General features: G+C 40.6%; 1 protein-coding gene across 1 annotated transcript in view; it reads left to right on the plus strand.

Moving 5' to 3' along the window:
* xkr4 (XK related 4) overlaps positions 1 to 15,000 on the plus strand; it is a 94,108-nt gene that overhangs the window by 57,963 nt on the left and 21,145 nt on the right. The window contains exon 2 of the mRNA XM_038963936.1: positions 14,574 to 14,773. Coding sequence (XP_038819864.1) covers positions 14,574 to 14,773 — 200 coding nt within the window. The remainder of the gene's footprint in view (positions 1 to 14,573; positions 14,774 to 15,000) is intronic.

Genomic DNA, 15,000 nt, shown 5'->3' on the forward strand with positions numbered 1-15,000 from the left:
TCCAGCTCTTGGGCAATAAGTGAAGTCAAGATATTTGAAGCATTCCTCTTTTGATTGATCAATCTTGAATAGGTCATTTGATCCTTGACAGGGCAGGAGGGAAGTATCCTTGTGGTTTGCATAATACTTTACCACTATCATAATCATGCTTGTCTGTATATTTGTAGAGCTTACATGCCAGCAGACATTGTTATACTAAAGTCTAATTCAGTGCATTCGGGAAAGCATTCAGACCCCTTGACTTTTTCCACATTTTGTTACGTGTAGATTCCACACCAATCTACACACAATACCCCATAACGACGAAGCGAAAACACCTTTTTGCAAATGTATTACAAATAAAAAACAAAAATATCTTATTTACGTAACTATTCAGACCTTTTGCTATGAGACTCGAATTTGAACTCCATTGCATCCTGTTTCCATTGATCATCCTAGAGATGTTTCTACAACTTGATTGGAGTCCACCTGTGGTAAATTCAATTGACTGGACATGATTTGGAAAGGCACACGCCTGTCTATATAAGGTCCCACAGTTGACAGTGCATGTCAGAGCAAAAACCAAGCCATGAGCCTCCGAGACAAGATTGTGTCAAGGCACAGATCTGGGGAAGGGTACCAAAACATTTCTGCAGCATTGAAGGTCCCCACAAATATAGTGGCCTCCATCATTCTTAAATTGAAGAAGTTTGGAACCACCAAGACTCTTCCCTAGAGCTGGCCGCCCGGTCAAACTGAGCAATCGGGGGAGAAGGGCTTTGGTCAGGCAGGTGACCAAGAACCCGAGATCTTGGTCACCTGCTCTAGAGTTCCTCTGTAGAGATGGGAGAACCTTCCAGAAGGACAACCATCTCAGCAGCACTACACTAATCAGGCCTTTATGGTCGTGGCCAGACGGAAGCCACTCCTCAGTAAAAGGTACATGACAGCCTGCTTGTAATTTGCCAAAAGGCACCTAAAGACTCTCAGACCATAAGAAACAAGATTCTCTAGTCTGATGAAACCAAGATTGAATTCTTTGGCCAGAATGCTAATTTTCTGGAGGAAACCTGGCACCATCCCTACGGTGAAGCATGGTGGTGGCAGCATCATGCTGTGGGGATGTTTTTCAGCGGCAGGGACTCGGAGACTAGTCAGGATTGAGGCAAAGATGAACGGAGCAAAGTACAGTGCTGAAAACCTGCACCAGAGCGCTCAGGACCTCAGACTGGGGCGAAGGTCATACCCAAGAAGACTCAGGGCTGTATCTCTGCTAAAGGTGCTTCAACAAAGTACTAAGTAAAGAGTCTGAATACTTATGTAAATGTGATATTTCAGTTTTTTACACTACCGGTCAAAGGTTTTAGAACACCTACTCATTCAAGGGTTTTTATTTGGTGTTCAACACCATAGTGCCCTCAAAGCTCATCAATAAACTAAGGACCCTGGGATAAACACCTCCCTCTGAAACTGGATCCTGGACTTCCTGATGGGCCGCTCCCAGATGGTAAGGGTAGATAACAACACATCCGCCACGCTGATCCTCAACATGGGGGCCCCTCAGGGGTGCGTGCTCAGTCCCCTCCTGTACTCCCTGTTCACTCATGACTGCACAGCCAGACATGACTGCAACACCATCATTAAGTTTGGCGATGACACAACAGTGGTAGGCCTGATCACCGACAATGACAAGACAGCCTACAAGGAGGTGGTCAGAGACCTGGCCGTGTGGTGCCAGGACAACAACCTCTCCCTCAGCGTGATCAAGACAAATGAGATGATTGTGGACTACAGGAAAAGGAGGACCGAGCACGCCCCCATTCTCACCGACGGGGCTGTTGTGGAGCAGGTTGAGAGCTTCAGGTTCCTTGGTGTCCACATTACCAACAAACTAACATGGTCCAAGCACACCAAGACAGTCGTGAAGAGGGCACGACAAAACCTCAGGAGACTGAAAAGATTTGGCATGGGTCCTCAGATCCTCAAAAGTTTCTGCAGCTGCACCATCAAGAGCATACTGACTGGTTGCATCACTGCCTGGTATGGTAACTGCTCGGCCTCTGACCGCAAGACACTACAGAGAGTAGTGTGTACGGCCTAGTACATCACTGGGGCCAAGCGTCCTGCCATCTAGGACCTCTATACCAGGCGGTGTCAGAGAAAGGCCCTATAAATTGTCAATGACTCCAGACACCCTAGTCATAGACTGTTCTCTCTACTGCCGCACGGCAAACGGTACCGGAGCGCCAAGTCTAGGTCCAAGAGGCTTCTAAACAGCTTCTACCCCCAAGCCATAAGACTGCTGAACATCTAATCAAATGGCTACCCAGACTATTTGCATTTCCCACCCCCTTTTATGCCGCTGCTACTCTGTTATTATCTATGCATATCTATGCATAGTCACTTTAATAACTCTACCTACATGTACATATTACCTCGACTAACCGGTGCCCCCGCACATTGACTCTGTACCGGTACCCCCTGTATATAGTCTCGCTATTGTTATTTTACTGCTGCTCTTTAATTACTTGTTCCTTTTATTTCTTATTAATATTTTTTAAACTGCATTGTTGGTTAGGGGCCTGTAAGTAAGCATTTCACTGTAAGGTCTACACCTGTCTACACGCATGTGACTAATACAATTTGATTTGATTTGATTCTTTATTTTTGCTATTTTGTACAGTGTAGAATAATAGTGAAGACATCAAAACTATGAAATAATACACATGGAATCATGTAGTAACCAGAAAAGTGTTAAACAAATCAAAATCTATTTTATATTTGAGATTCTTCAAATAGCCACCCTTTGCCTTGATGACAGTTTTGCACATTCTAGGCATTCTCTCAACCAGCTTCATGAGGTAGTCACCTGAGTGCATTTCAATTAACAGGTGTGCCTTGTTGAAGGTTAATTTGTGGAATTTCTTTCCTTAATGCGTTTGAGTCAATCAGTTGTGTTGTGACAAGGTAGGGGTGGTATACAGAAGATATTTCTATTTGGTAAAAGACGAAGTCCATATTATTGCAAAAACATCTCAAATAAGCAAAGAGACGACAGTCCATCATTACTTTAAGACATGAAGGTCAGTGAATACAGAGAATTTCAAGAACTTTGAAAGTTTCTTCAAGTGTAGTCGCAAAAACCATCAAGCGCTATGATGAAACTGGCTCTCATGAGGACCGCCACAGACCCAGAGTTACCTCTGCTGCAGAGGATAAGTTCATTATAGTTACCAGCCTCAGAAATTGCAGCCCAAAGAAAGGCTTCACAGAGTTCAAGTAACAGACACATCTCAACATCAACTGTTCAGAGGAGACTGCGTGAATCTGGCCTTCATGGTCGAATTGCTGCAAAGAAACCACTACTAAAGGACACCAATATAGAAGAAGAGACTTGCTTGGACCAAGAAACAAGTACAATGCACATTAGACCGGTGGAAATTTGTCCTTTGGTCTGGAGTCCAAATTGGACATTTTTGGTTCCAACCGCCGTGTCTTTGTGAGCCACAGGTGTGGGTGAACGGATGATCTCTGCATGTGTATTTCCCACCGTAAAGCATGGAGGAGGTTGTGTGATGGTGCTTTGCAGGTGACACTGTCTGTGATTTATTTAGAATTCAAGGAATTCAAGGAACATTTAACCAGCATGGCTACCACAGCATTCTGCAGCGATACGCCATCCCATTTGGTGGGACTATCATTTGTTTTTCAACAGGACAATGACCCAACACACCTCCAGGCTGTGTAAGGTCTATTTTACCAAGAAGGAGAGGGATGGAGGCGGCAGGTAGCCTAGTGGTTAGAGCATTGGGCCAGTATCTGAAAGGTTGGTAGATTGAATCCCCGAGCTGACAAGGTAAAAATCTGTTGTTCTGCCCCTGAACTAGGCAGTTAACCCACTGTTCCTAGGTCGTCATTGTAAATAAGCATGTGTTCTTAACTGACTTGCCTAGTTAATTAAAGGTTAAATAAAATAAAAAAAATGGAGTGCTGCATCAGATGACCTAGCCTCCACAATTACCTGGCCTCAACCCAAATGAGATGGTTGGGGAAGAGTTGGACCACAGAGTGAAGGAAAAGCAGCCAACAAGTGCTCAGCATATGTGGGAACTACTTCAAGACTGTTGGAAAAGCATTCCAGATGAAGCTGGTTGAGAGAATGCCAAGACCGTGCAAAGCTGTCATCAAGGGAAAGGGTGGCTACTTTGAAGGATCTCCAATCTAAATTATATTTTGATTTGTTTAACACCTTTTTGGTTAGTACATGATTCCATATGTGTTATTTCATAGTTTTGATGTCTTCACTATCATTTTACAATGTAGAAAATAGTAAAAAATTAAGAAAAAGCCTTGAATGAGTAGGTGTTCTAAAACTTTTGACCTTTAGTGTATTTTTAATACATTTGCAAAAATGTCTAAAAACCTGTTTTTGTCTGGATGTAACGTAACAACATTTTGAAAGTCAAATGGTCTGAATACTTTACGAATGCACTGTATGTCTGCAGATGTCACGTCCTGACCTTAGAGATCCTTTTTATGTCTCTATTTTGGTTTGGTCAGGGTGTGAGTTGGGGTAGGTATTCTATGTTCTATGTTCTATGTTTTGTAGTTCTATGTTTTGGCCGGGTAGGGTTCTCAATCAGGGACAGCTGTCTATCGTTGTCTCTGATTGAGAACCATACTTAGGCTGCCCCTTTTCCCACCTGTGTTTGTGGGAAGTTGACTTTGTTTAGGGCACATAGCCTTTAGCTTCACGGTTTGTTTTTGTAGTGTTTATTGTTTTGTTCGGCGTCATTTTTATTAACAAAAGGAAAATGTACGTTCACCACGCTGCACCTTGGTCCTCTTCTTTTCATGGCCGTGACAGCAGAGGTCTAACACAGCTAAATTGAAACTGCTTTGTTTGACCCAAAGATACAATTCAGTAAACGGCTCAGTAAAAAAAGTGTATAATTTCCATGCACATTTCGACATATCTAAAAATAGGTCAGGATTCCAAATCATGAACATTTATTCTGACACTTCTAAAACACTCACTTAATGCAAGTTAGAGGCATACATGCAAGAGTAACAGATGTTTGTAAGGATTCGTTATGACACAGAGGTTCTCTTCTCTGTAATAAGAACGTTTGTGAAAGAAGCTTTTTAGTTATTCTATAAAATAATTGTCTAAAGGACAAAAGAGGTTAGATGCTTGGCTTGTACCTAAAGCAATGGTTGGAACACTTGTTTTATAGCTTATTTAAAACACAACACTACATCTTTTGATGGGGGTTTTATAGAGCAAGTGCTCCAATTAGAGAGACCCCAAAGCAAGTATTATGGTAGATTCCATCGTCATAAATTGGCTGTCCTTGCTGTACTGTAGTACAGGCCAGTGGTTATGATGAGTGACTTCCTAAAGGGAGAGGCAGGTAGTTCTTGAGGGGAAAAGGGCCTCTTTCCTCCTTCTCAGGAAATCAATGGAGGAAATGAACTAGCATGATGATGTCCCCTAGATTTCACCTTCTATTGAGAGACAAAGAAGTGCTCAATTTGCATGTATCTGGATTCATCATGGGTAAGCTTGGTGGCAATATGTTTCATGAGTTTAGAGTTTAGAGATTATAAAATACTGTAGTCTTGTTGTGAGGACTGATGTGATACTCAGGAATGAAATATAATCTGTTAGTTTACATCATTGTACAAACATCAAAATAAAATCATTAGCTCAAAAACCATCCTAGGGAATATTTTCACTCAGTACTACAACCATTGTAAACAAAGATTTATGGTCGCTAAAGACTGACACGAAGCGTGTCAGTCTTGCCTAGTTAAATAAAGGTTAAATAATGAAATAAATAAAAATGTATGTCATAAAACAAGGGGCTGGAATGGATTTGCTTGACCCATTTAGTGCAAGTCATTGTTGGTTCACCTCTTTGTTGCTTGTGAGTGCGAGTATGCTGCTTTGGTTGGCTGGGTGCCTTGGTGGGTCACGGGGATAATGTGTCTGTGTGAGGCCCCCAGAGACACCCTGTGAATGGGTAATCTGGCACTATGGCTGGGGCCGGCAGGGTCGTATACATTAGGGAACAGTTTAGCAAAAACGTTTTAAAACGTTCTTCAATCGAAAACGGAAAACAAGCATTTTTTATTGGACAAGTTCAGGTTGTCCCTTCTTGTTTCAGTACTTCTATCTTCCATTTGTTGCCAAATGAATACAACGCAGGTGCCAGTAGGCAGGGCCTCTGTTGGAAACTATTTCCAGGCCCTACAGTAACTGCTTCCTGAAAAAACAGCCAGTGTAACAATTCACAGTCTGGCTACATTTCAAATGGGCCATATTCAGTCATTGACCTTTAGCAATGACAGTCAACCTAGTCAGAATTGTTTTATTATAGATCAAATTTTCCTAAGCATCCTGTCTTTGGGGCTCTGTTTTTAAATGGGAAATGGGGTTCTTAGAAACCTCTGAAGTGTAGTTACCACAGTGATCCTTAGCTGACCCCGGAGACTTTAAGACAAAAACAGAGTCACAGAAAGTTGAACTCAACTCGCAAACCTTGAATTCATATCAATGAAATGCATAATGCTCACTGTTTGTATTTGGTTTTTACTAGAGAAACATAAACACGGGATGTTCACAGGTGAGATGTTGTGATAAGTACAAATCGATAAACAAAATATACAGTTGAAGTCGGAAGTTTACATAAACTTAGGTTGGAGTCATTAAAACTCGTTTTTCAACCACTCCACACATTTCTTGTAAACAAGCTATAGTTTTGGCTAGTCGCATCTACTTTGTGCAACAGGATGCATTTAGCAGTAAGAGGCTGCCTGCTGTTGTGTTGTGTTATCCTGTGTGTTAGGTATGCCTAAGGATGCACCTGGAATTGGTGTGAATTATGTAGTGCTTTTGCAGTTGATCCTTGAATACTGACAGAGTGTGGCAAGAAACAAACACAGAGACAGTGATGTGACTGTTAAGCAAATTTAATAATGTTTTTGATAAACACTACCGTTCAAAAGTTTGGGGTCACTTAGAAATGTCCTTGTTTTTGAAAGAAAAGCACATTTTTTGTCCATTAAAATAACATCAAATTGATCAGAAATACAGTGTAGACATTGTTAATGTTGTAACTGACTATTGTAGCTGAAAACGACTGATTGTTAATGGAATATCTACAGTTGAAGTCGGAAGTTTACATACACTTAGGTTGGAGTCACTAAAACTCGTTTTTCAACCGATCCACAAATGTCTTGTTAACAAGCTATAGTTTTGGCAAGTCAGTTAGGACATCTACTTTGTGCATGACACAAGTAATTTTTCCAACAATTGTTTACAGACAGATTATTTCACTTATAATTCACTGTATCACAATTCCAGTGGGTCAGAAGTTTACATACACTAAGTTGACTGTGCCTTTAAACAGCTTGGAAAATTCCAGAAAATGATGTCATGGCTTTAGAAGCTTCTGATAGGCTAATTGACATCATTTGAGTCAGTTGGATGTGTACCTGTTGATGTATTTCAAGGCCTACCTTCAAACTCAGTGTCTCTTTTGCTTGACATCATGGGAAAATCAAAAGAAATCAGCCAAGACCTCAGAAAAAAATGGTAGTGCTCCACAAGTCTGGTTCATCCTTGGGAGCAATTTCCAAACACCTGAAGGTACCTTGTTCATCTGTACAAACAATAGTACGCAAGTATAAACACCATAGGACCACGCAGCCGTCATACCGCTCAGGAAGGAGACGCGTTCTGTCTCCTAGAGATTAACGTACTTTGGTGCGAAAGGTGCAAATCAATTCCAGAACAACAGCAAAAGACCTTGTGAAGATGCTGGAGGAAACAGGTACAAAAGTATATATATCCACAGTAAAACAAGTCCTATATCAACATAACCTGAAAGGCCGCTCAGCAAGGAAGAAGCCACTGCTCCAAAACCTCCATAAAAAAAGCCAGACTATGGTTTTCAACTGCACATGGGGACAAAGATCGTACTTTTTGGAGAAATGTCCTTCGGTCTGATGAAACAAAAATAGAACTGTTTGGCCATAATGACCATTGTAATGTTTGGAAGCCGAAGAACACCATCCCAACCGTGAAGGACGGGGGTGGCAGCATCATGTTGTGGGGGTGCTTTGCTGAAGGAGGGACTGGTGACCTTCACAAAATAGATGGCATCATGAGGTAGTAAAATTATGTGGATATATTGAAGCAACATCTCAAGACATCAGTCAGGAGGTTAAAGCTTGGTCGCAAATGGGTCTTCCAAATGGACAATGACCACAAGTATACTTCCAAAGTTGTGGCAAAATGGCTTAGGACAACAATGTCAAGGTATTGGAGTGGCCATCACAAATCCCTGACCTCAATCCTATAGAACATTTGTGGGCAGAACTGAAAAAGCGTGTGCGAGCAAGGAGGCCTACAACCTGACTCAGTTACACCAGCTCTGTCAGGAGTATGTACATATGTTTTGGACAATGTCACGCCCTGACCTTAGAGAGCATTTTATTTCTCTATTTGGTTAGGTCAGGGTGTGATTTGGGTAGGCTTTCTAGTTTGTCTATTTCTTTGTTGGCCGGGTATGGTTCCCAATCAGAGGCAGCTGTCTGTCGTTGTCTCTGATTGGGGATCATACTTAGGCAGCCCTTTTCCCCACCTTCAGTTGTGGGATCTTGTTTCTGTGTAGTTGCTTTCTGCACTGCATATAGCTTTACGTTCGCTTTGTATTTTTTTTTTGTTGGTGTCATTTAAAATAAAAGTATAATGTGCGCCTACCACGCCGCACTTTGGTCTTTATCTAACAACGAGCGTAACTGTCACGTTCTGACCATAGTTCTTTTGTGTTTTCGTTGTTTTAGTGTTGGTCAGGACGTGAGCTGAGTGGGCATTCTATGTTGTGTGTCTAGTTTTCCTATTTCTGTGTTTGGCCTGATATGGTTCTCAATCAGAGGCAGGTGTTTTGTGTTGTCTCTGATTGGGAACCATATTTAGGTAGCCTGTTTTGTGTTGGGTTTTGTGGGTGGTTGTCTTCTGTCTTTGTGTTCTATGCACCAGATAGGACTGTTTCGGTTTTGCCACATTTGTTATTTTGTATTTTGTAGTGTTCACGGTTTTGTCGTTATTAAACATGATGAACACTAACTACGCTGCGTCTTGGTCCGATCCCTGCTACACCTCCTCTTCAGACGAAGAGGAGGAAATCTGCCGTTACAGTAACAGACAAGGTGACTTATCACCATATTCGGCTCTATTTACTGTGAGATTCCAAAATGCTAATTTGCATCAGACATCATGCAAACTACAAATCCTTGCATGCTCCCTTCATCTCTAGCTGACACCTTTACCAACAGCTATTGTGTCAATTTAAAGCTTGCACAAGACAGTTCACATAATTGTCCATTTAAAGATATGTAGTTAATGTTTTCATGACTACATTTAGCTAACATTAGATAGTTGATCCAGATATTCTTACCTTTGCCTCGATTCAGCAGTCTCGTCAAGATCATCATGGCATTTGTAGTTCTTTATGATAGCCACATTAGCAGCTAATTAGCATTTAATTTTTGGAGGGTAAATACAGGCGATTATATAGTGATACGAGTCACCTTTACACGGTTATCAGAACATCAAACCAGGGTAAGCCTACACAAAACACAGCGCTTATTTTAAGTGTTTCTAAAATCCCCTATGGGAAAAATTAATGGTGGAAAAACGACTGGAACCGTTTCCCTGTTAGACCGCTAGGTTTTATGGGTATTATGACTCATACTGTGGTGCTCTATAACACACATTTACAGATGTAGGATCTTAACAACAGGGTGATCAAATGAAGATCCATCCTACATCTGTAATGAGGCACTTATAGAACATTATTTGTGACAAAATGTGCATAATATCAGTGCTCTTGATTTAGAGACGTACCAGAAATGATAGAGTGCAAATATGCAGAGTGCAGAATGGGCACCAAAACACAGACTAATTAGTCGCGAAGTTGGCATCCCCTCAACATATTCTCATGTGATGGAGTAGTAGATGCAGTACTGAAATTGCCCCAGGATGAGACGGTAGATTCTGGGGGGTTATGTTTGGAACGTTGCCCAGACTACCAGTGGAGCATAATATTTTGTGTATGTGTGTGAGAATTTAAATTAATAGATTGGTGTAGATGTAGTCAATAGCTCATATTCATTCTGAACCTCTCTCTTTAGCTTTAAAAATGTATGTTTGAGAAAAAAGGTCTTTCAAGCCATTTTGTTTAAATAGTTAATTAGCTGGGAATAGCTAGCAGATTAGAGTGGACTCCATCCACTCAAGGGCTGAGTCCGAAATGGCACCCTATTCCCTATATAATGCACTACTTTTTACCAGAACCTTATGGGTAGCCTAGAACAAGCGAACGGATAGCTGGTTTCTGTCCGGGGGGGGGAGAGAGATGGAGGGAGAGAAGGGCCAATGCAGAGGTTAACTCATCTTAAGTGCCATTTGAGACATTCTTACCGTGTAACAATTAAGTCCACCCGCGTTGAAACCCGCAAAACACCAGTCTCAACATCAACAGTGAAGAGGCGACTCCGGGATGCTGGCCTTCTAGGCAGAGTTGCAAAGAGAAAAACATATCTCAGACTGGCAAATAAAAAGAAAAGATTAAGATGGTCAAAAGAACACAGACACTGGACAGAGGAACTCGAAGGCCAGCATCCCGGAGTTGCCTCTTCACTGTTGACGTTGAGACTGGTGTTTTGCAGGTACTATTTAATGAAGCTGCCAGTTGAGGACTTGTGAGGCGTCTGTTTCTCAAACTAGACACTAATGTACTTGTCCTCTTGCTCAGTTGTGCACCGGAGCCTCCCACTCCTCTTTTTATTCTGGTTAGAGACAGTTTGCGTGTTCTGTGAAGGGAGTAGTACACAGCGTTGTACAAGATCTTCAGTTTCTTGGCAGACCTCCACAAGTCTGGTTCATCCTTGGGAGCAATGGAATAGCCCTCATTTCTCAGAACAAGAATAGACTGACCAGTTTCAGAAGAAAGTTCTTTGTTTCTGGCCATTTTGAGCCTGTGATCAAACCCACAAATGCTGATGCTCCAGATACTCAACTAGTCTAAAGATGGCCAGTTTTATTGCTTCTTTAATCAGCACAACTGTTTTCAGCTGTGCTAACATAATTGCAAAAGGGTTTTCTAATGATCAATTAGCCTTTTAAAATGATCAACTTGGATTAGCTAACACAACGTGCCATTGGAACACAGGAGTGAAGGTTGCTGATGATGGGCCTATGTACATTTCAAGTCGGAATTTTACATACTCCTTAGCCAAATACATTTAAACTCAGTTTTTCACAATTCCTGACATTTAATTCCAAGAAAAATCCCCTGCCTTAGATCAGTTAGGATCACCACTTTATTTTAAGAATGTGAAATGTCAGAATAATAGTAGAGAGAATGATTTATTTCAGCTTTTATTTCTTTCATCACATTCCCAGTGGGTCAGAAGTTTACATACACTCAATTAGTATTTGGTAGCATTGCCTTTAAATTGTTTAACTTGGGTCAAACGTTTCGGGTAGCCTTCCACAAGCTTCCCACAATAAGTTGGGTGAATCTTGGCCCATTCCTCCTGACAGAGCTGGTGTAACTGAGTCAGGTTGTAGGCCTCCTTGCTAGCACACGCTTTTTCAGTTCTGCCCTCAAATGTTCTGTAGGATTGAGGCCAGGGCTTTGTGATGACCACTCCAATACCTTGACTTTGTTGTCCAAAGCCATTTTGCCACAACTTTGGAAGTATGCTTGGGGTCACTGTCCATTTGGAAGACCCATTTGCGACCACGCTTTAACTTCCTGACTGATGTCTTGAGATGTTTCTTCAATATATACACATAATTTTACTACCTCATGATGCCATCTATTTTGTGAAGGTCACCAGTCCCTCCTGCAGCAAAGCACCCCCACAACATGATGCTGCCACCCCCGTTCTTCACGGTTGGGATGGTGTTCTTTGGCTTGCAAGCCTCCACCTTTTTCCTCCAGACATAACAATGGTCATTATGGCCAAACAGTTCTATTTTTGTTTCATCAGACCAGAGGACATTTCTCCAAAAAGTATTCTGGCTTTTTTATGGCGTACTATTGTTTGTAAAGATGAACGTGGTACCTTCAGGCATTTGGAAATTGCTCCCAAGGATGAACCAGACTTGTGGAGGTCTACAATTGTTTTTCTGAGGTCTTGGCTGATTTCTTTCGATTTTCCCATGATGTCAAGCAAAGAGGCACCGAGTTTGAAGGTAGGCCTTGAAATACCTCCACAGGTACACCTCCAATTGAGTCAAATGATGTCAATTAGCCTAACAGAAGCTTCTAAAGCCATGACATCATTTTCTGGAATTTTCCAAGCTGTTTAAAGGCACAGTCAACTTAGTGTATGTAAACTGCTGACCCACTGGAATTGTGATACAGTGAATTATAAGTGAAATAATCTGTCTGTAAACAATTGTTGGAAAAATTACTTGTGTCATGCACAAAGTAGGTGTCCTAACCAACTTGCCAAAACTATAGTTTGTTAACAAGAAATTTGTGGAGTGGTTGAAAAACGAGTTTTAATGACTCCAACCTAAGTGTATGTAAACTTCCGACTTCAACTGTAGATATTCCATTAAAAATCAGCCGTTTTCAGCTACAATAGTCAGTTACAACATTAACAATGTCTACACTGTATTTCTGATCATTTTGATGTTATTTTAATGGACAAAAAATGTGCTTTTCTTTCAAAAACAAGGACATTTCTAAGTGATCCCAAACTTTTGAACGGTAGTGTTTATCAAAAACATTATTAAATTTACTTAACAATCACATCACTGTCTCTGTGTTTGTTTCTTGCCACACTCTGTCAGTATTCACAGGATCAACTACAAAAGCACTACATAATTCACACCAATTCCATGTGCATCCTTAGGCATACTGAACACACAGGATAACACAACACAACAGCAGGCAGCCTCTTACATGCTGACCAGACCGGACACGTCGCGTGCGCGAGCGTCGCAAAATAAATTTAGAAATCCATGTTTTCCAATTATTGGAAAACAATTAGATGCCGATCACCATATAAGTTCAAAGATGAAAATTCCTGGAAGGAGGAGAGATGACTAGAAATGATTCGGTTGGCCGTTTTAAGACCCAATATTAGAAATGAATCCTGGTCAAATGAATTGTAGATAGAATTGTAAAAGAATGAAGAGAGATGAAAAGGGCTGCATGAAAACTCTAATATGATATGATTCTTTATATACTGTACATGTATAAAACTCTAATATGATATGATTCTTTATATACTGTACGTGTATAAAACTCTAATATGATATGATTCTTTATATACTGTACGTGTATAAAACTCTAATATGATATGATTCTTTATATACTGTACGTGTATAAAACTCTAATATGATATGATTCTTTATATACTGTACATGTATAAAACTCTAATATGATATGATTCTTTATATACTGTACATGTATAAAACTCTAATATGATATGATTCTTTATATACTGTACGTGTATAAAACTCTAATATGATATGATTCTTTATATACTGTACGTGTATAAAACTCTAATATGATATGATTCTTTATATACTGTACGTGTATAAAACTCTAATATGATATGATTCTTTATATACTGTACGTGTATAAAACTCTAATATGATATGATTCTTTATATACTGTACATGTATAAAACTCTAATATGATATGATTCTTTATATACTGTACGTGTATAAAACTCTAATATGATATGATTCTTTATATACTGTACATGTATAAAACTCTAATATGATATGATTCTTTATACTGTACATGTATAAAACTCTAATATGATATGATTCTTTATATACTGTACGTGTATAAAACTCTAATATGATATGATTCTTTATATACTGTACATGTATAAAACTCTAATATGATATGATTCTTTATATACTGTACGTGTATAAAACTCTAATATGATATGATTCTTTATATACTGTACATGTATAAAACTCTAATATGATATGATTCTTTATATACTGTACGTGTATAAAACTCTAATATGATATGATTCTTTATATACTGTACGTGTATAAAACTCTAATATGATATGATTCTTTATATACTGTACGTGTATAACCAAACAGGGGATTCTTAGCTGTTACGCCAAAAGATCCAAACTTTTTGACAAGGTCACTGCTGGTGCTTTTCGTCTAGACTTACCCCCACACCAGGGTGTCACCAGTGTTAATGTTAATGTACGCTCCAGTGTTCTTGTGTTTTCATCAGGAGTGTGACACGACAGAGGAGAATCAACAACATCTGCATCATCAAGACTGTTGTTTTGTAAGAAGGTGTTAAAGTCCACAGTTAGCCTTTGCTATGTAAATTGTGGCTGAAAAGTACACAGGGCCTTGGCTCCAAGTCAGAGCTGGTCCACTGGAGTCATGGCCCAGTGAGACATGGGTGCCAGCCAGCGTAGATTGAAACAGAAAGGTTTGAGCCTATTGGTTAAAACACTGGGGTAAATCCTTGGTGGAACTGTAATTTGGCTCATGGATGTATTGTTTCCTTTTATTCCAGGTATTTCCATGCCATCTACCTGGGCATCCGGAGCCGGCGCAGTGGGGACCATGACCGCTGGAGGTTCTACTGGAGGATGGTGTACGAGTTCGCTGACGTCAGCATGCTGCACCTCCTGGCCACCTTCCTGGAGAGCGCTCCTCAGCTGGTGCTGCAGCTCTGCATCATCATCCAGACCCACAAACTGCAGGCCGTCCAAGGTACTGGCTGGAACCACACCCTGATTAATACTCTCCCTCTCACCCCATCTATCTGCCACTGTACACATACTGTAAATACACAGGCCATCCAACATACTTTCTGAAAACCCCACTTTCCAATACTCTCAATTTTCACTACTCCCGTTCACTATTCCCATTCACTATTCCCATTCTGTCTGTTGTAAAGCAGTCCCACTGCACTGTTAGGGTTTCACAGGTTGGGATGT

Source organism: Salvelinus namaycush, chromosome 25 (genome assembly GCF_016432855.1).
Source record: "Salvelinus namaycush isolate Seneca chromosome 25, SaNama_1.0, whole genome shotgun sequence".
Taxonomy (NCBI): Eukaryota; Metazoa; Chordata; class Actinopteri; order Salmoniformes; family Salmonidae; genus Salvelinus; species Salvelinus namaycush.